This window comes from Manis pentadactyla, chromosome 18, assembly GCF_030020395.1.
Source record: "Manis pentadactyla isolate mManPen7 chromosome 18, mManPen7.hap1, whole genome shotgun sequence".
NCBI classification, from domain to species: domain Eukaryota; kingdom Metazoa; phylum Chordata; class Mammalia; order Pholidota; family Manidae; genus Manis; species Manis pentadactyla.
In genome coordinates this window covers 16,579,030-16,601,160 of record NC_080036.1, presented here as the reverse complement: position 1 = coordinate 16,601,160, position 22,131 = coordinate 16,579,030, and the positions used below count along the sequence as shown (strand labels likewise).

Here is a 22,131-nt window from a genome sequence, read left to right as displayed (position 1 = left end):
TAGGCTAAGACACCTTAAACCACATTGCTCTGCAGACCTCTGCTGGAGTCGTCTGCATGAATACTTGGAAAGACGGGGCACCCAGGAGGCAGACATCCAGCTCTGTTTCAGGGCGGTTATCTGTATAAAAAAGGTCCAGTTCTTCTCTGCCTACTGAGCGGAGCACCAGCTGTCTCTTCATACTTTCTCATCCTGTTCTGACTGCCCTTGGTACTACCAGGACCAACTAACAGTCATAAAACCTGAAATAATGAAAATCATCCCTAATTAATTATTTTAATTATGTGAACAAACATTGACATGTTTTATTCTAGTTCATTTCATTTAAAAAATGATGGTAGAGATCTCCAAAACTGATTTGGTGACCTGTTAATGATTGCAACCCAGTTTGAAAAACAGTGGCTGAACTATGCTAGAAAAAATGAGGCTTTTCTAATCAGAGGGAATCAGAAAAGTTTAAGATATAAACACCAATCCATACTCTGCAAAGCACCTTTTCACAACTGCAAATCTTCCCCAATAATTGCAACACCTTAAAAAATCTAAAACAAGTCAAGCTTGCTCAAGCAGAACAAGAAATCTGCATACTTGCTAAAAGGTCAAGCCACGGGGTTTTCTGGAACACTACCTGTCTGCTTTGATGGAATGCCAAGACTCTGCTTGCACAAGCAGCAGTCAGTCCCTCTGGAATTAGCCAATTTCTTTTCTTGCACAGCCCTTCCCTTTATTGTTCTCTGTATACCAGCACCCCAGGCTTCCCTATTGGTGGTCCACTTGGCTAGTAGAACTCATGCAAATCGTTGGCTCTGAGCCCCCCCCATAAATCATTAAAGGCTCAAGAAAATACATGCATAAAGCGGGATCCAAAGCCTTGAAAGAGTGAAGGGTGGATCTGGGCTTTGGCGGCCAAAGGGCTGCAGCTGCTTAGTTCAGGGTTCTCACAGTGCCAAAGCATATGGTGGCACACGTGCCATCATGACCTGCCCAACAGCTTCCCCTTGGTGAAGGTTTTAGCAGCCACAATTACAGAGAGCACATTCCTGCTCTGGTAAGTTTAGCTGACTTCCTTTCTAGAACTAGCAAAGGTATCTAGTATTCAACTGAACATTTCTCAGGAACAACCTGGGTCCTCTAAAACGTTATGAACAATAGCATTCATTCCATTGGAAGCGGCTGAGTAATTTTTGCAAGGTCTTTTGAGTCCCGCACTTCCCCGCCAGCAACTCCCTTTGGTCATACAAACTGACCATGGAAAGAATGAAGAGCAAGTAACTCGTGTAGGAGACACCTAGTTGCTAGTCTTAACCAGGGCTTTGGAGCCCCCACATCACTACATGGCACCCATCCTGGCAAAACGTCATCTGCTAGGCCTCCAAGAGTGCTGAGAAGACATGAGCTTGAGGATGGGGTCGAAGTCACAGACACTATGGAGGGAGACCCGCCCTCAGCTTGAAAGCAGCCCAGGTACTGGGAGGACTAGAAAACCCTGAAATTGGTTTCCAGTGACCTTCCCTGGATTAAACTCATGTGGAGGTCACGATTCCCCTTTGGGAGGTGTGTTTGAGGGGCAGGTACTCAACCTGAACTGAATTACGTTCAAAGACTCATTCATCTGAGCACTGATACTTCAGTATCTCTAAAGCAATGGACACACTTCCAACCTTGCCTATTCTTTTCTTTTAGTGGACGGGTGGGGGGGTCATGAAAAACGCCTGTTTGGACATAGAAGACCAGCAGCAAGACCACAGCCTGGGCTGCCTACTGTCCTGAGCGCAAGTCAAAGCAGGACCTAAAGGCTTTCAAGTCCTGTGGAGTTGGGATCCAAGCTGTTTTTTAATCTTGCCCCAAGATTGGCTTATTATCCATGGTTTCTGTTTGGTAGGTAGATGGCCAGACACAGAGCAGGCAGGGAACTGGGGACTTTGGCTGGTGTTTACATTTGGTTAGATGCTTGTTCATATTCTAAACACTCCATGTAGTTCTCCTGGGATGTGGGGAGGCAGGGTACAGATAAAAGACCTTCCAAAACTGGTACCAACATGGAGGAGAAGTTGACCCTGAGTTTACCTCAAAATACATTATAATCCCATTAGCATACTAAATATCACGCCCCTTGGGGCCATGACATTTCCACGGCAAACCATCTTAAGGATACAAGAAGGGTGTCACCCTATTTCCCAGAAATCCCCTCCCTATTCCAAGAAAACCCCATCTATCCTGATGAGTAGTCCACCCCTGCTTAAACTCCAGCTATAAGACCACGCAGCCGGAGCCCCACCACGCCGCTCATCTCTGGAGCATGCCTGCACTCCCCACTTGTGTATGCACTTTGCCTTACTGAACTACTCTTTGCTTGTACCTGCACAACCTGCTCATGAATTCTTTCTCCATCAGAATCAAGAACCCTCTTCTGGGTTGAGGTCTCACCTAGCACAGAGGGAGACCTCCCTGGACTGGACTACCCAGTAATGCCTATGTAAGAATGCCTCCTCTTGAATTCCAGAGCCAGACTCAAAATGTTGCTTTTTTAACTGTCTCAGTTTACCAGGATAAATAGAATGCATTCTATGTTCCACTGATGGCTGTAATTTTCATTACACTTGTGCTATCAATGCATCTAATTTCCTTCAGAAATGATTTCATTTTGCTAAGGTTCACAGGCTTTTAAAAATGAGCTTCCAAGAGAAAAGTAAGATTTAGGGCTGGATTCTAGAGAGTGTCTTTTTAGACATGTCAATTTTCCAGATGGGATATAAGCTACAGGACTCCATTCCTCCCAGCTGAGTGACACAGCTTAGTGGCAGCAGAGCTCACACTGGAATAGATGGTTCTTGATAAAGATGTATGGGTTTCTTTAATATTCTCTACATTACCTAAAGATAAATAAAAAATGCACCAGATGGTGTGGTAATCACCAAATTGTGACAGATGTAGAAATGATTTCACAAATGTAATTTGCTTCAAGGATTAAAACCATGAAAATTAGCATAGTCTCTAAATTGCCACATTTTGCATCCTTTAGCAACAGCTTTAGATTCTATAGCCTGAAAGTTCTGGAACTCTAAGTGGGCAAAGATGCAAAACCATTTTCAAAAAAAAAAATTCACTAGAATCCAAATTCTGGGCTGGCCTGGCCCACCGGCAGGCAATGGCCTGTGACCTCAGAGTACTCGAGCAGAGCATCAGCCCGCTGTGCAGCGCAGGCCCCGCCCTCTGCGACACAGCACAGTGTGCGTCCCGAAGCCCCCGGCCGACCTACATGACTCTGCAGCAGGGCTCGTGACGGCCACTGCAGATGCCCCGGCGGGACGGTGCTGCTTCCTGGGCTCAGAGCAGCCCAGCTGCCATTGTCAGCAAAATTTCTGAATCGGGAAAACTCACAAACTATATCACCTACCCTTCTCCAGAGAGAGACAAAATATGATTTGTTCTTAGACAATTCCAATCTGTCAGCACACTTTCAAAAGGAAGCCTGGGACATATCACCTACCTGGCCCACAGCTGAGGAGCTACAGTACTGTGGGGATGATTCTACACCAGTTTCCCAACTGATGTGCCAGGAAAGAGCTAAAAGGTATGCCGAGGTACTGACCCCCTGAGCCCTGGGGCAGCACCAGAGCCCCAGTCTCTTCCTGCTTTGGGTGGGCACACCAGCATGCCCTCGTGTGCTGCACAAAACCAGGGCCTTGGCTGCCTGGAGGCGGTGAAGTTTGGGAAGCACCATCCCAGACTGACTACAGAACTGAATGAAAGGTTTCAATAAATAGCAACTCCAAAACTTCCTCAAAAGAGCTGTGGCTAGAACTGGAGATGAGAAACTGTGCAGCTCATATATGAGAGAGACAGGTAAATGCAAGGTGTGGGCTCGGGGCAGGAGGCAAGAATTTGCTGCCTTCAGGAAATCAGTGGTTCAGCTGCTTAGACTCAACATTCCACAAGGTTCAGAGGTGAGAAAAAAATGGTACAGAAAGGGTCATTAAGTGAATTAGAACCAACGAGCAACTAGAACAACTGTTCGGCAGCGTCAACACTACCTACCGGGTGTGCCCTTCTTAGCCCAAACTACACACAACCACGAAGGAACGGGAAGTTGTGCTCTCTGAGGATGTGGGGGAAAAGTGATAATTTTCTCCCAGTCACACCAGAACAATTAGCTACAATCTGATTCTTTCAAGCCATCAGAACTTTCCAAATATAGTTGCCTTATTTCAAAAGGAAATGGCTGGCAACCATTTGTGATTATCACTTGAATAATTTTAAACTGCCAATGTTTACATCTGAAGAAATGCTAACCAGCTAATTACACAGATCTTGCCTTCTCAAGAAATAGCGTGTCCGTCTGTTCCTGCTAAAATCTAACCTCTCTCTGTACAAGATGACATGGGCAGATAGTAAAGCAAGGAATGATTTGGGAACACCAACAACTGCAAAGTGGAATCAACCATGGGAGAAAGGAGTTCACCCATTAGCCCAGGGCTCTCAGTGTGGTTGCTCTTGACTTTGCAGGCCAGATAATTCTTGGTGTGGGTGCTGTTCTGCCCATTGTAGGAGGTTTAGCAATAAGTATCCTTGGTCTCTGTCCACTAGATGCCAGTTGGGACAACCACAAATGTCTCCAGAAGTTGCCAAATGTCCTTGGGTGAGCAAAGTCACCCCAGTTGAGCACCCCAATTTGAAAAACTTTCTTGAGCTCCTGGGCATTACACAACACATTGGGGGTATAGTGGTCTGTGTCTTCAAATACTTACAATGTATTGAAGGAGTCACACCATAAGGGATTCACCACATAACAATAAATGTATAATTACCCATTTGTAAGCGTTACAAAGTAGAGAATACCATGGTATGTAAGTTGGGGATCTCACTCAGATGGGGTTAATGCCAGGAAGGCCTTGCTAAGGAACTCAAAGGTTGTAACCTGGAGGTGAAGTAGGAGGGGTCGGGGAAAAGCGGAGTAAACAGCATTTCAAGAGTAGGAAACAGTATGTGCAAAAGCCCTGAGGTGGGAACAATCCTAGCATGCAAGGGATCAGAAAGGCCAGTGCAACTGCAGCAGAGTAAGGAAGATGGAGCATTGCCCTAAGATGCAGTCAGGGAGTAAGCATGGACCAGAGTATGGACTTCCTGGGTCATGGTCACAAGTTCAAATTACTTCTAAATCCAACCACAAGCCGCTGTGTAGCACTGTTCGAAGGTGTTGGGGACGAATTAGTGACCAAAACGGACAAGGTGGCTGTCCTCAGAAAGCTTCTGCCCTCGTGGGGGAGCCGATCTACATCTAACAGTGCTCCCTGTTGCTGCAGGAAGTGGTTCGGGGGAAGCCAGGGTGGTCCTGGGTGGAGCACTGAGGGGCCCACCCGGGTACCCCAGGAGAGGCACGCCAGCAGCTGGGACTGGGGCGGTAGCTTTGGAGATGTAGAGGGAGGATTACATAAAGAAAACGGTGTCCAAAGACCTCCAGGTTTGGAAGGGACTTTTAAGCTCGTTTAGTTTTTATTGGATGTTGATATGCCCTTTTTAATACCCCAAGAAGATGTACATACTCCTGCCTATACATCTCCAGTAATCACAGTGATTGTTTAAAAGCAGTCTGTGTACTTCCTTCAAACACTGGTCAATTTTTCAAACATTTACAGATAGTTAACTCCTCTTCAATAACGGTTCTCATTTCCTACAGTCGATCCTCCTATGATGCAACATCAAAACCCCTCGCCACCCCGTGTGTCTTAGGGAACATGTTCTCTCCCACAGCCATGGCCCTGCATTGTACTGCGTGTGTTAACACAACCAGAACCACTCAATTAATACATGACCACCCCAAAAAGAGGAGTGAGTACAATAAACTTCAAGTCAAACCCTGATGTCTATGCTTTTGGCTTTATTTTTGTGCAGTGTTTTCACATATTTTAAAAACTCTGGAACATACATATCTTTATCAATTAATCATGACTTGCCAATTAGTAAAAGGTAAATACCTGGCCCTGGTCTGTATTCCTAAAAAATTATTGCAAGGATTACCAAACAAAATAAACCTCGACAATGAAAAAAACAGACGCTACTGTTCATGGGATAAAATGCTCGTTTTAGGTAAAGGAATGATCGCTGCCACAGCACTTCCATACCCCTCTGGGAACGGCATTTGCAACTGTGGCTTTGATAAAATGGTAGAGCTGTGTTTGGGAAATGCTTTAATGAAGTCTGTGCTTGGGCATCTGTAGTTCTCCAGTAATGTCAAAAGCCCACAAGGTCATGAGTGACTCATGGTGTCCCACTGCTTTTTGAATGGCTCTGCATCTAAATCCACAGTTGGCAGGGAAACAAAGAACAATATAATAAGCATTTTATGCTGTCCTGAAAGCAAACTTTTAGTTTTAACTGTATGAAAAAAAAGTGCATGGAGTCAGAGTTCAATTTTTCTGAACTACTATGAACATTCCTTTTGGTTATATTTGTTCTTATTATCCAAGTTGACAAGGTCACAGAGAAAAACAATTGAGTCATTCCTTTTTTTTTCCTCCTCAAAGGAGCTGCATTACATTTCAAGTGGATTCTATGAAACCTAGCTGTACATGGACTTGTACTTTTAGTTATCTGGATATGAATTTTCTAGACCAGTGCTTGTCAAACTTTAATATGCATATGAATCACCTAGGGTTCTTGATAAATAAGCCTCTCATTCAGAAGGTCCCTTGCAGGGTCTGAGATGTTGCCTTTCTAACTAGCTCTGGGTGATGCTGATAAGAGCAAGAGATCACACCGTGGTTAGCAGGCCGCTTGGTAAGCCCCAGACCCTCTTTGCGGCTCTCTGTAAAAAGAAATTGAAGCAAAGGATCGCTTAATGAACTTTCAAGTTTGAAAATTCCACAATTTCAAATGATTTTGATTTCCTTACTCTCTGTATGTCACGAGTCTTTTTTTTTTATTTTTTATTAAGGTATAATTGATATACACTCTTAGGAAGTTTTCACATGAAAAAACAATGCAGTTACTACATTTACCCGTATTATCAAGTCCCACCCATACCCCAATGCAGTCACTGTCCATCAGTGTAGCAAGATGCCACAGATCCACTATGTGCCTTCTCTGTGCTACACTGTTCTCCCCGTGTCACGAGTCTTTTTAGTCCAGTAAGGCAATATAAAATTAACAGTATGTCTCCCTTTCTATAATAGATGGTTGCTTAAAAATAATTAGTAAATCATCTTATAAAGTGAGTCATGTCTTTAATTCTCCAGGGAAATGTATTATTTAAAGAACTCTTGTTTTTCTACAAAAAAAGAGTTCTACAAAAAAGAGTACAAAAAGAAAACACTGCACAAGAGTACTGTGATCCAGTGACAAAACTACTGGAGGCCAGGCAAAGAAACACCAGAAAGGAGTTGGCCAAGCAAGCCCTGGAGCTCACACTGGGTTGGCAATTTCATGGCTTCTCACCAGCCAGAAATTAAAGAAGAATCCTAAGAAGGACTCCACTTGGTAGCCACAGACTAAAGCCTTTCTGGTCTCACCTTAACAATGCTTAAAAGTGAGCTTTTTTGGGTTTAACTTAACAAAGCTTTTAAGTTTGAAAGGATCAAAGATACTATGAGCAGTTTAACTGCATAGGAAAACAAAATTCCCTAGGTGTACTGCACACAAAAACATTGTTTGAAGGGACACAACAAAATCCAGCATCCAACAAGGTAATATTCAAAAGGTCCGGCATCCTGTAAAAAACAATCAGATTTGCAAAGAAACTGGGAAAACAGGGCATAGAACCAGGACAGAATTCTCCACACCTCAAGTAATTTCATTTATATCAGAGCATTTTTATCCTCAACCACATCCCGGAAGGAAGGTAGGGTAGCTGTCAACTCTAATGAGAAAGCAGAGGGTAAAAACTAAACAAACAGTGACTCCTCCACAGACTCACTTCTAAGTGTTTGGGAACCCAAACTCTCTGTGTCCTAGTCCGCCTCCCTCCTGAGGGTAAATGCAGTCCCCTTTGTGGGGGCTGGGGCTGGACTGGGGCAGTGCAGGCAGAGATGGGGGGCCAGTGGACACTGTGGTGCACAGCCGAGAAGTTCCTTCAGGCCACGACTCTAACCCCCAGCTCGGAGGACCCACAGCTGTGTCCCTGCCCGGTATTCTCCTCCACTGAAGAAAGGGAGCTGCCTTGCCCAGAGCAAAGTCACCTACTTTACACCATTTTGCACACAGATCAGTGGGTAAAGGAGATATTGGGGGCTCATGGTAGATTTAGAGGCTTCAACCAAATCATGGTGCATGTAGTTACCCTACTGTGGAGGCCCAGCTCTGCCCTTAGCCTGCAGCCCCACCGTGGCCGGGCCTCAGAGGGTCCTCTAGAGACTGGGTCCATGGGCCCAGCCAGCCAGAGAGTGAGACTAGCCGGTCCCATCCCACTGAACGACATGGCCAAGGGCTCCAGGGACACACCTACACTGTTGCAGAAGCACACACACAGGCTCAAGTTGTGGGAGTGACACTGAGGCCGCAGCTGACTGAAATGGCAAATCTCAGCACAGGCATATAGAACCGGCGGCAGGGCCCAGTGAGGAGCGTCCGGGCGCCCGGGCCCAGCACTGCTTTCTTTGGGTTTTCCGGTCCATTACAAGGAGACACCATTTGCAGAAAATAACCCCATTGAGAGTACAGTGTTCCACTGAGGGCGTACGTGCTATTCCCCAAAGAGAACGCGGGTAAAGCCATCTGCATCATGAGTCCTTCAGGCTCTAAGGCCCATGTGATAAATACAAATGAGAATGTTTTAAAAATGTATTTATTTCACCCACATCTACAAACTGAATGAGTTTTCAGGAGCAAGGTTTCCTTGGTGGGACATAAAGCTCTCTTCAGAGACTGATGGAATGGAGGTGGGCAGGTGGCCACAGGGCAGGAGCAGCCCCAGAAAATCCTGGGAGATTAACAGGGACAGTGCTGACCAGGGCATGTTCTCCCCCCACACCTGCTTTCACCAATCCCGTTGCCCCAAAAGCCCATTAATAAAACTTTCACATCCTGGTATGAATGTGTAGATGTATTAAGAAGCCATGAATTGTGCCTGTCCCCTTGTGTAGGCTCACACAAGAACAGAGACTCAAGTTCCATATGAGACGTGTGTGTGTGTGTGTGTGTGTGTGTGTGTGCATGCTGACATGCATGTACATGTGGGTTTGTCCTTCTACTAGTAAATGGAGAATACCTGTCCCTTTCAGGAATACATAAAAATCTGTTCCATTTTTGTGAAATGGTTTTTAAAATTATGGGTACAAGGGATGTCAGAGTGTCTTTTGCCCCTTGGCTGGCTCTGCACCCATCCCTCACCCTCCTTTCAATTTCAACGAAATATGATCAGTGACTCAGTGGAACATCTGAGACAGAGGAAAGAAAGAGTTAGGGTTTGAGCACCCACTTTTATCTTCAAACATGTTTTCATTGGACAGCGCTCAACTGAACAAGTCCCCTCATTTTATAGTGGTTTCAGATGACTTCCTGCCAATCAAATGACCTGAGTTGTCCAGTACCTCCAAAGAACCAGTATCATCAAAACCATTGTTAGAAAACACAAAAGGCAAGAAATTTAGGAGTATGCACAAAGAGAGCTAATATGTGATAAAGCAAGTATGGAAAATCATATAATCAAAAAATTCATGGGAAATTGTAGGGAAGTAAGGTTTGTCTTTTTAAAATAGATACCTAGCAGTATCTTCTAGAAGTACCAGTCCTCTCTCAGCTGCGGTCACCATACATAGTTCCAAAGGAACAGAGTGGATTGATGAAAATGGAAATAAAACCTTGTTATTTAAAAATCCTAACATAATCTTTCTCCATCAGAGGTCAGTGTGTCTGGACTTAGGAGCTGAAAAGACATGCTGTTGTCAGCAGCGGCAGAAAGAGGTGCTACAGAATCTGGATGCGTGCAGTCACAATACCTGTCCTACTAGAAGAAACATTTTAGAAAAACACAATAGAAAACTTTCCAAATGCTTGGGGCAAGGTATGGAACATCCCAGTAGCATATAAGAAAATGCCTGGATAATGTTCTCCTGGGGTAGGAATGAGCACAGCTTGGGTGCCAGTCCAGATTCACAGGCCTTAGGAATCCCCCTTCTCCAGGCCTCCACTTCCCCATCTGGCAGGTGGACTCTTCCTTCCAGTTCTGTGCTGCTTTCATCTCAAATTGTGGCTGTGAGGCTATGTCTTCTCCCGGTGCCCTGGTTGTACCTGTGGGTCTATTACAGAGGCCTCCCAGTCCAGGGCAGAGCAGCAGGAGTTCTGAAGGGGTCAGGGAGCCGGGGGCTGATTTGCTCGTGGCCCTGCCTCTCACTCATGATACCCTCTTTTTCTTTTATTATCTCAGAGCTACGCATATGGTTGCCTATTTCAATCTGACTTGTGTAAACAATGCTCCTCTTTTGGGTTTATGACAACTCAGGCTTGTGATTGCTTCAAGCCAGAAAATCCCCTAATGGGGATTCCCTTACTGAGATTTTCTAAAGATTGCCCTCTATGAAGAGCTGAAATTTACTGATTACTTGCACGGCAACATTAACGGAGCTAAAAATAAGATGATGAAGCTGTGAGAACTGAGCAGACGCCACGCTAAATGCACACTCGTAGAAACATATGCTCATGAAATTCGTATTACTCATGTTTTGAGGACCTATGTTCACAAACTCAGAACTCCTGGGGAGGCAGAAGAGCACAGCATTAGCTCAGGCTCCAGGGCGTGAACCCCCGTTCCAGTGTGACCATGGGTGTCACAGACCTTCTTCACTCGTCATCGCTCCTGTCCTCTATAAGATGGAGACCACGGCTTTACGTGGATGTGGGGGGCAAACTGCACTTCAGTAGTAAGGACTTGAAGAGGGGGTCATGTTGTCCTGGTAGGAGGCACTTAGTGCTTTCTTCCAGCTCTTAACTTATGGGACTCTCTATTTTGTGGCTAAGCTGAATGTATGGTGTAGAAGAATATTCAAATTTGAAATTCTGAAAGCTAAACAACTTTGCCCATTTATTTTTGTTATTTTACAAGTTTAAAAATTCCACTGTTGTTTCTTGAATAGATTGTTAAACGTGTTCATCTATATAAATATTCAGAAATACAGAAATATAAACTGATAGCATTTTTATAAAACTCTACTTCAATCATCCATCTTTATGGCATTTTTATGATGTCTTATTCAGCAAGGGAAGTTTTTACATCCATTACTGCCTACTAACAAGGGAGACTTGGAGGTTCCTTGGATGTTATGGATTTTGTATTTCCTCCCCAGCACACTGGTAGCTGAGAGAGTGTGTCAAAAGGATCGTCCAGAATGGGCATCATGACGGTCAACGGGCAGAAGATAGCTTAGGAAACTGTCACTGGAGCCCCTGACTGCAAGTGAAGGACAATGACACCTGACATCAGCTGCAGAATTATCTAAGCAAAAGGAAGAGAGGGCTTGATTGACAGCCAATTGCCTGGCTACTTGGAATTCACAGACTGTCTGTAACTGGCACAAAGAACCTGAGTAAATAGTAGTGAGGGTGGTGATAATGGCAGCCAACATTTGTCATGTGCTTATTATGTGCCAGACACTCTGCTAGCAGTTTCTTCCCACAGGTCGGGTACTAAAACCATCATCCCCCATTTTACAGGTGAGGAAACTGAGGCAATAAATAGCAGTGATAAGCCCCAAATCACACAGCCAGTAAACAGGCCAACAGGTTTGAATCTACACAGAGAGCCCATTCTCTTAGCTCTTAACCCTAACTGCTTTACTAGGAAGTGATCTTGGATTAAAAAAACTAATTATAAAACATTTCCTTATGCTTTTAAAAAGTACAAAAATAAGCAAAAGGATTTATGCTGCATTTTAAACTATTATCTTGATTACTCAAATTGTTTATGTGTTCACTATTTTTTACTTCACGCAAGTATCTTAAATTAATTTTCTGGTTGTTTCAAAGAAAGAATAATAAGAGAAGGTGAAGTATTATCACAAATTAAGAGACTCAGGTTCTAGTCTTGGCTTTGCCATGAAATTACTGTGCGAATTTGGTAGAGTTTCCTCTTGTTTATCGAGGGCTCCTTTCTTCAAGTGAAATAGTTCAGCGTATGTGAAGTGTCATTCGGAGAACTTAAAAGACACTGCCTGTTAAGAGCAGCTGGCTGGGGCAGGTCGCCAAGGGGCTAGTTCTCCATCCTGGCCTGAATGGCTGTGTGCCCCAGCCCCGACCTCTGTGTCTTGGCTACGACCCAGTCTAACATGTCACAGAGACATGCTTGAGTTGGTGAGCACCCAGTATGATATTTAGAAAGAAGAAAATAATAGCTTTGGGATGATCAAGTTCTTTTAAGTAATATTAAATGGAAGCATGCTATGCTCTTAATTTCTTCTAAAAGCACTTCTCATGTTTGCAAAGTGAGTGACAGGTTGAATCTCGCAGGCCGTCAAACTTCTCAGTGTGACGTGTAGGCTGGTTGCTCATCAGAGAATCACCCATTTCATCGGAACCAGTTCAGATACTGTTATTTGAAGGTATTCAACAAAGGAAGCAAATGGTGGGAGGTCCCCATTCACCATATACATGCAATGACCTTATTGTTTAGGGAAAATAAGATGTGAATATTTCAAAAATGGCTATTTTTAAGAAGTATCTATATCGTCTTTTCAGTCTATCATGCAAATTCGTGGGGGCCATAAGAAAATTAATGAATTATTTTATGACTTTTTACACAAAACAGTGTGCCTTGTTTACCCCAACTTTTTATTCATTTGCATATAAGGGCCTACCAAGCACTGGGAACTTGAAGGGACAAATTCTTATTCTCTGTTACGAGATTTACAGGAAGTTTTTGGAGGCCTATGAACTTCTGTGATTCTATTTTTTAAATATCCAAGAATTAATCACCTTGGTAACAACTGAGGTGTAAATTAAACGCTAAGTATTTATTAAATAGAGTTGAAAAGTGGTTTGGTAGTTGTTCCTCTAAGGATTTCAACTCCTGCGTCTCCCTCTCCTTCTCTTTGCAATACAACGGGGCCTTCAAATAGCACACTTTAAGAGGCCGCTTTATGGCTTTGGAGGAATAAACTGATTTCACAGCCAGCTTTGCCACTGCTGTGGAAAACAGAATGCACGTACGAGCCGGCTGAAGTCATAGAACCGCAAGGATCAGGGCTGCGGGGGCCTCCAGGACTGCTGTCATACTGCTATTGGAAACAGCTTTTCCAGAGTACAGCGTAAGAAATCAGGAATTCTCGTCCACAGCTCCCCAACCCATGGGGTTTTTGATCAGGCCTGGTACAACCCATTAGAGATCAGAAATGTGAAAATCATGATGAAACCGAGTAAGAGCACCTTCCGGTTTCCAAGTTTTGTTTTGCCTGGATCCCTTCCAGGCCTCTGATTATTGTCACGTGCCAGTTAATACAGGAACAGTTGTGGCCTAGGGACGGGAGCTGCAGGAAGGCTTTACTCAAAGGCCGGGCGGCACAGTGTCCTTCCTTCCCTCCCGTCCCTCGATGTGCCAAGCGCGTAACTGCTCGAATTCTTCACCTCATCTCAATTATTTCAACTCTGTCAGTCACTTAGAGATAAAATAACTGCTGCAGATATTATAGAAAAACTATTTCGAATATTAATAAACTGAAAGTGTTTTTCTTGACATTCCCAACTTTCAGGGAAAGAGTCCACTCTCAGGAAAACAAGCTCAAGTCAGTAATTTAGTTAAAAAGATGAAACCTTCAGGCTTTGGTTTGACATTAAGCCAGATTTTGCCCAACTTCCTGCACCTCTGTCTAGATCTAGAAGCTAAGAGATGGTGGAAAGCCCAGAGGTCAATTATTGCAATGTCCATTTCACTTGTCAAGTCTTCAATGATGTTTTTTTTTTATTTTGGTATCATTAATATACAATTACATGCACAACATTATGGTTACTAGACTCCCCTCATTATCAAGTCCCCACCATATCTTCAGTGATATTTTAAACACATTTACTGAAGTAGGAAAATGAATTAATTGGAGAGTTGATCAAAAAATGAGCTTATCAGATAAATTACTAGCGTATCTGGGACAAATAAGTCACTCATCCTGATGATACAATGTTGTGTGATACATGCATGGATGGTAACATCCAAAAATGGGCCAGCTGGAACTTTCACCTTGAAAGATCCTTAATTAAAACTCCTTTAGATGTACAATCTCCATACAAAGAAGGAGCTGTGATCTGATTTTTTTTTACTTCCCTTAAAGGCTCAAGTCAAAATCTGACTATTCAATGAAGCTTTCCCTGGTCCCCTTAAATCAACGAATTTCTTTTTAGTCTTCCACAGCAAGTTTCTGGGACCTCTCTTCAACACAAGACATTCTGTCCAATATAGGTAGTTGCTAGAAAGTGAACATTCCCCCACCAGATGCTGGGCTGTTTCCCCAAAGGCAATGACTGCGCCTTAATCATTTCTGAAGCCCTCCCCTTCCCTGTTCTGGAATTAAGACCCAGAACTGAAATCCAAACAAAACAAACAAAAAACCCTTCTATTATCTAAAATGTATTAGCAATTGGTTATTATTTTGGGGAGAAGATGTTTGCAGAAAAGAAGTAAAGCCAAATGATGTGCAGTATTTCAGAGAGCAGGGGAGAGCTCGGGGGAAGTGTTATGTGCAAACCGGATGCTCCGCAAAAGTAAACATAAGGCTCTGATTTATCACTCAACTATCACCACAAAGCTTGTCCCAAACTAGAGCAAATTTAGGCTCATTAGGACAGCCTTTAAAAAGCAGCAATCAACTTTTGGGAAAAAACTGAAAACCAATAAAAGCATTTCTTAAAAGCATCTTAGAGACCTGCTTAATGAAAAATCTAGCTTTATTTTAGGGAAACTCTTACCAATAAAGATCAAATCAAGGAAAAAAGACTTCTCATTTTAAATTAACAAGAATGTTCTGTCTGACAATGAAATCTACCTGTTAAGAGCAAAGATACTCACACAGCCCTTACCTTCATGAATATACATCTTTTGAGCATCTTCAGGATGAAGTAACCCCAGTAAAGGTGGAGCACTTGCAGGAGGATGAGCTGGAGGTTGAGGAAGGTGTACGAAAAGAAAGGTCCGACGTAGTACAGAGGCAGGATCAGGGTGCAGTATAAAATCCTAAAAGCCAAACAGATGATGGTATTTCATTATAGTCGAAGTAGTTGTGAATTTTCAGGGAGAAAACAAATACTGTTTCTCCCAAAGCATACAACATTTATTTCATTACTACTGATATCCAGGAAATTTTCAAGAGAAAGCAGTATGATAATATAACCGTTTATATCACTATTGGTGAGGCACAAAAAAATATGGTTTGCCTCTTGGGAGAAAAGTTAAAGCAAATGGAATTTTTATTGCCACACGGCCTATACTTCAGTGTTTCTGTACCTCTGTTTTCTCTTTGCAAACAGAAGCACATCCCCTAATCCTACTTACCTTCCTGGGATTTGTAAAACAAATGACAGAGTGCATGTTTACATGGGGTTATTATTGCCTTATTACACCATTTCATTTATTTGGCATCAAAGGTGAATAGGGAATTCTACAAAAGGAAATTTTCCAGACAAACAAGACTTCTAAAGATGAAAAAATTCTATTGTTACAATTACACTTTCCAAGTGAATTATATGCTTTATTAATTTCATAAAGACTCCTAGACACAACTTGAACTGCCTGCAATGATCCAGGATGCATGGTGCCTTCGGATATTACTGCAGTATGAGGGGACATCTGTTCCCTTCCCAGACTCCAAACACGACTATGATTTTAGAGCTATTGGATAGGTTTCTTTGTAAGCACATTATTCTGATTATAAAAATAATTTATTCATATAGAATTGGGAAAACAAGTAAAAGAAAGCCCTTATCACCATTTTAAACAAATAATATTGCAATTTTTTGTGTATTATCTTCTGGTTTTCTCCTGTACATACTTATTTTATTTTTTGAATTAAATATAGTAAAATAGACTCTTTTTTTGTGTGTGCATTTCTATGAATTATAATACATGAATAGATTTGTGTAACCACCACCACAATTAGGATACAGACCAGTTCCATCATTCTCCCAAAACCCTGTGTTATCCCTGCATAGTCACACCCTCCCCATTTCACCTTCCTCTATTGGAATTGGTTTGACAGCTCCCTAGGTCTGCTTAGTTCTGTGTTCTCTTTTGTGAGTAATCCATTCAAGATTGATTGAAAAAACAATTTGTGGGTGTGGCTATGTGCCAATAAAACTTTATTAACACTTGGCAAATGCTTAGGTGCTCTCCTTCCCCTTATTTTGTCTTTTCAAGAAGGTCCTAAAAATGGAATCTCTCAGGGTGTCAGCCTTTGAGACTTCCTTCTTCAACTCAGCATAGTGTCTTTGAGATTCATCCCAGTTATTATGGGTATCAATCGCATGTTCTTTTATATTACTCAGTGGTATTCTATTGTATGGATGTACCACAGTTCATTTATTCACCCATTGAAGAACATTTGTATTTTTTCCAGCTGTTGACAATTATAAATAGAACTGCTGTAAAAATTCATCTACAGGCTTTTGTGTGAATTTCTCAAGGCTAAACACATGAGGTGGAATTGTTGGAAATCACACTGTAAGTATACACTGGTCCCTCCCTTATTTGAGTTTCACATTTCAGTTACCCACCATCAACCCTTTTCTGAAAGCAGATGGTCCTCTTTCTGATGAATCATCAGAAGGCAAGTAGTAGCCTACTGCTACGTCACAATGCCTACGTCACCTACCTCACTTCAGCTCATCACACAGGCATTTCATCATCTCATAACATCACAACAAGGGTGAGTATAGTACAGTAAGATATTTTGAGAGAGAGAGAAACACACTTATATAACTTTAATTATAGTCTATTGTTGTAATTATTCTATTTGGTTATTAGTAATTGGTGTTGATTTCTTACCATGCCTAATTTATAAATTAACTTTATCATGGGTATGGATATATAGGAAAAAAACATAGTATATGTAGAGTTCGGTTTCAGGCATCTGCTGGGGATCTTGGAACATATCCCCCCAAGGATAAGGGGAGACTACTGAACATTTAACTTCATAAGAAACTGGAAACCTGTCTTCAGAGTGGTGGTTCTACATTTCCATCAGCAATGCAAGAGAATGCCAGCTATTCTTTATCTTTGTCAGCACTTGGTACCTTTCTGTGGAGGCTTTTACAATGCTAGTAAAAGCAGCACCAGTAGGATTTTACGTTCAATTCCATTTAGTTTTAAATCAAAAACATTTTACACTGTTTAAAGAACTTGGGGTACTTAGTCTTTCCCAAATTGAAGATAGTTTCTTTAGGAGTGTATATTCCTAAATGCAAGATTACTGTCTCAAAGTGTACTTTCCTAGTACATAAACTCAAGATGTATGTTAAAAACTATTACTACTTTGCCAAATCATTTTCCAAAATTGTAATAATTTGTAAGGTCACCAGCAATCTAAGAAATAAGAACTTCATCAAGCTCCCAACCAGTATCAAGTGGGTTTAAAATTTGCCAATTTAAAAAACAAAACAATTTCAACTTCCATAATTGGAAGTAGTTTGACAGCTCCATAGGTCTGCTTGGTATGCCCTCTTTTGTGAGTTATCAGTTCAAGATCAATTCAAAAAGCAATTTATGTGTGTGGCTGTGTGCCAATAAAACATTATTAACAAAAAAGTTGCTGGGTTGGATTTGGCCTGTGAGTCATAGTTTGCCAAACTTTAGCCTCCATGCTTTGCTTTAAAAAGTCTTTCTCACCTCCACCATTGTAAAAAATATTTTCCCATGTTTTCTTGAAGTCCTGGCTCTACTACTTAAAATCCTGACTCTGTAACCTTGAGTCACTTCTTCATGCATTTTCTCAAATGTAAAATGGAAGCAGTGAGTACCTACCTTATTTATTTAATAACATCTACTGAGCACCTACCAAAGTGCTATGGAGCACTTCACAGGAGCCAGAAATATGGCAATGAAGGAGGAGGGCCCAAATCCCTGAATCAGCAGGGCTTACATTCTGGGGGCCAGGGAATAACGTATGTAATGCCTCTTTGCTTTCTGATTTGTTGGGTCTTCAGGCAGCTGTGTGTCCTATTCTGGACTCACTCAGCCTGGAACGTCCTCCCCTTTCAGCTGAAACTCCTTTCATCCACCAAAGCACAGGCTGCTTTACACGGAGTCTCTGTGCTATTCTGATTGCCTCTGAATTTATAACTTTCCTCTAGGCTCCCTGCTACCAACTTCTTTAGAGCATTTGGCCCAGTTCACCCTGCCTTGAAGTAGTAGCTGCTAGTGTGAAGTGGCTCCTCACTAGCTGGCAGATTTTCCGAAGGCGGCGGTCGTGGCATCTTCATCTCTGTACCTCCCTTTACTTGTTCTAGTGCCTTGCCCCTTACAGGGGATTTGATAACGTCAGAGTTAACACAGGAACCTACAAAAACATATCTCCTTTACATACTCTCTCAGAGAATGTAATTACCTAAACATATAACTACTCATTGTGATCCATGCAAAAGAAAGAAAGAAGGCGGTGGGCATGTTGCCGAGCTCGGACTGCACTCTTTCCCTGTTCCCTCTAGCTGAAGGGAAGACACAGAGAAGAGGGTTCCAGTTGGAGGTAACTACGTGTACAAAGGCCATCAAGAGGGAGGCATCACGGCGAACCCAAGGGCTAAAAGACCACTGCGGCTTAAGGAAGCGTGGTGGGAAAGGGTGGTGAGGGATGAGGCTGGAGACGGGAGTGCAGCCATCTCATGCTGGCCTTGGAGTCCAGGCTGGAGGCATGGCTTTCACTGCGAGAGCACAGGGTATCTTTGTGGGTTTAGAAAGGGTGGTACACCTGGCCTAGAATCATCAGAGCTGGGTCCCAGGGCTGAGGCCACTACTTCCTGGCTTCATTAGCTGCTCAAGTGACTGAGCCTCCCATTCCTTAGACAGATGGAACTAACCCCATCCGTCTGGCTGGGAGGCTCCAGGGGGACACACAACCAGCCTTGCAAAGGAGAGAGTCCTAGAAATGGAGAAAACTGCCATTAAAATGCAAATGCCTTCAATGAGAGAGAAGCCACTGCCAGAGGAGAGGTCAACAGCATGGGCTCTGATGCCTGCTGCATTTTGGATCATGGCTCCTCTGTGATCCTCAGAAAATTACACAACCTCTCTGGGCTTCAGTTTCTTCTATAAAATGAAAACAACACCGCTCAACCCCATCAGGTTGTTGTAAGAATGAATTGAGTTGACAAATGGGAAGAGCTTGGCATAGAGAAAGTGTTCAAAACATGGCAGTTATGGCTGTTACTATTACCGCCACTGTGGTGATGTCTACTTTCCCACCAGCACCCCGGTCCCATCGCAAGGGGCATCCACTAACCACCCAGTTAGAGCAACAGCCACGAGAAAGTGCTGCGAACTGGCTGGCTTTTCTGCTTGGGGAGCGGAGGAGGAGGCCACCTGGGAGACGCAGAGGCGGCTGGGCAGGCGTGGGGCCCCTGCACCACCGGAACATTCTCTGTGGGAGGACAGAGGGGACGGGAGGCCCGAGAAGTGAGGGCTCAGAAGGAAGTTGCTGTGGCCCTGGGGAGGGCGGGCTAGGGGGCTGCAGGCTAGCCGGATGCGGGTCTCCGTGTCCTCACTGCAGGATGGTCCAGTCTCTCAATCTCAATTTCTTCTCCTCTGCTAAAGGAAGAACGGGAAGAAGAGACAAGGAACACATCTGCCCTTCTCTGTTTTGTCCCTGACACACGGGCCTCACACACAAACGCTTGCACAATTAGCACACGGGCTTCCTGGGTCTCCCTTTTTGCAGGGATACCAAGGGTCCTCCGCTCCCAGGCCTGCTCTGCCCGCCCATTGGCCTTTCCTCTGTTGCAGTGCACACATGGCCAGGTGCCCGCGGACTGCAGAGCCTGGCCTTTGCCCTGTGCTCTGTTGTGTTTTCCATCTTCACTCTTTCAATCACTGGAGTTTAGAAAAAAATAAGTGTTGGTATTAATAGTAGTTGGTTTTGCTGGGCAAAGGCAGCCACCAGAAAGTTCTATTCTTCCAATGAAAACTGCAAATTGAAGGTCTTGTTTCTTGCTAATCACAGGTGTGAGCATTAGGCCTGTTAGGATAACAGATACTTGGTTGTGCAGGTGAGTACCCGCCTACCTTGTATTTCAGAAATGTCTTATATTTCAAAGTGGCCGTGTAGTTCAAGAAAACTTAATAAATCCTTAGGGAAGGCAAGTGATGCCTGCTCTTCATCATACAGCTGAGTAATCTCTTTGGAAACATATCTGTTCTGTGTTTCAAATGTCCTGTTTCTAGTCTTGGTTCTTTCATAACTAAGTTGTGTGATACTGGAAATATCTTAATTCCGCACCCGAAAAATAAATAGGGGATCCAACAGTGTGGATGACATGAAAGGCAAAGAAGGGGTCAGAACGGTTCAGGTGAATAACAACTGGATGCAACATCCTGAGCCAGACCCGGTAGTGAGGAAAAACGTAATAAAGGACATTACTGGGTCAGCTGACAACACGCAACACAGATGGGAGATTGCTGCATTTCGTGAAAGTGATAAACTATACTGTAATTCTGCAGAAGAATGTTCTTAGGAAATACACACTGAAATATTTAGGATGAAAAGGACATAATGCTTGGTATTTTCAAATGGTTTAGAAGACATACATAAATACATCTACACATGTGTATGCATGTGGACTGAGAGAGAGAGAGAAAAAAAGAGGACAGGAATGACAAATGGGGCAAAATGCTAACTGGTGAATCTGGGTAAAGGGAATACACGAGAGTTCTTTGTAATATACTTGAAATTATCCTGTAAACTTGAAATCATTTCCAAATAAATAAATGAATAAAGGGGTTGGACTTAATTATGTATAAGGTCTCTATCCTACAATTCTCCAGTTTGAAGAAGGGTGATTGCCAAATTTTTAAGCAGGAGAAGTGCCGAGCACGTGGGGGGTGAGGAAGGAGCCCTCTGAGGGCACCCCACCGAACGAGACACTGAACAAACATGCGGTGAACTTCACTGTCTCCTGCATAAGGCATGTAACCGGGAAGTCTGGTTCTGAGACACACGTCTGCAGCGGTGGCTCAAGGAGTGACCCAACCTCAACAGCCATTCTGGCATTGCACAAGCCCCTCCTCTCCTCTGGTGGCTGCACAAAGGGCCCCCTGCCATCGCAGGAGGGCATGGAAGCTGACCACGGGGCCTGAGGTCCTTGCCTGCCCTTGGCTCACAGTGCAGAGCGGAGGCCCCAGGCCTCAGGAGGAGGGAAAGTCCATTTCACCCTCACTCTGCTGAATGTCAGCTAAGAGCGCGGCTGGATGCTTTCTGCTTTGCCCTGTTGTGTCTTTTCTAAGAATTCTCCTCTGTCTTGTAGTTACTCCAAGTATTTATATGGTCTTCTCACCCCCCAGAATTCCCTTTCACAAGAGGCTTCCCAGGAAACCGTTTTTCCACAACAGTGAGAGCCAATCATCAAAAACAGAAGCCTGAAAACTAAAGACCAGCAAACCAGAGGTGAGGAAAATAAAGTTACGGCACGCATATGTACCCTCGCAGGTAAGGAAGTTATTTATTTGGGTCTTATTCACAGTTGGAAATGTCTTGTTTTTTTTTCTTTTTGCAATATCCAGAAAAACAGGTCAATGTTAATAGTCTTCAAATATATAAATAAGGGGCTGGATACCAAATGTTCTCCTGCTGCCATTATGAACTCCTGCTTCACAACATGCAGCTGGGACAAGGGCAAGAAATGAAGCAGTGAGCCAGCACCGCCACCTGCAACCTTCGGCTGAGCCAGAACGCTCCCTCCCTTCAGCTGCACCAGCCTGCACTAAACCATTCACTCCTGCTGTTACTTACGGAGGAAAACTGTCCGGCGTCAGAGCAGTCATCTCCCTGGACTCAGGAAGGTCCTTCTAGCCTAATGAATCTCTGCAGTAGATACATACATCCAATAATTCAAAAATATAGGAGTCATTATTTGGAAACGATAGTTGGGAAGACAATGTGAAAAGCATAAGCCTGAGCTTTAAATGCTTTAAAATGCAAACTAATGAGGTAATCAGGCAATCAGATTAAAGCAATCTGG

At 43.4% G+C, this 22,131-nt stretch overlaps 1 protein-coding gene across 4 annotated transcripts in view; it reads right to left on the bottom strand.

The window, feature by feature from the left end:
• Positions 1 to 22,131, bottom strand: part of CERS3 (ceramide synthase 3) — a 102,160-nt gene that overhangs the window by 10,022 nt on the left and 70,007 nt on the right. For 3 of the 4 annotated variants that reach the window (XM_036878654.2, XM_057494858.1, XM_057494857.1), the window contains one exon: positions 14,992 to 15,145. In XM_036878654.2, coding sequence (XP_036734549.2) covers positions 14,992 to 15,145 — 154 coding nt within the window. Of the gene's footprint in view, positions 1 to 5,533; positions 6,806 to 14,991; positions 15,146 to 22,131 lie in introns of those variants that run through there. The other variant, XM_057494859.1, reaches the window with a different exon arrangement.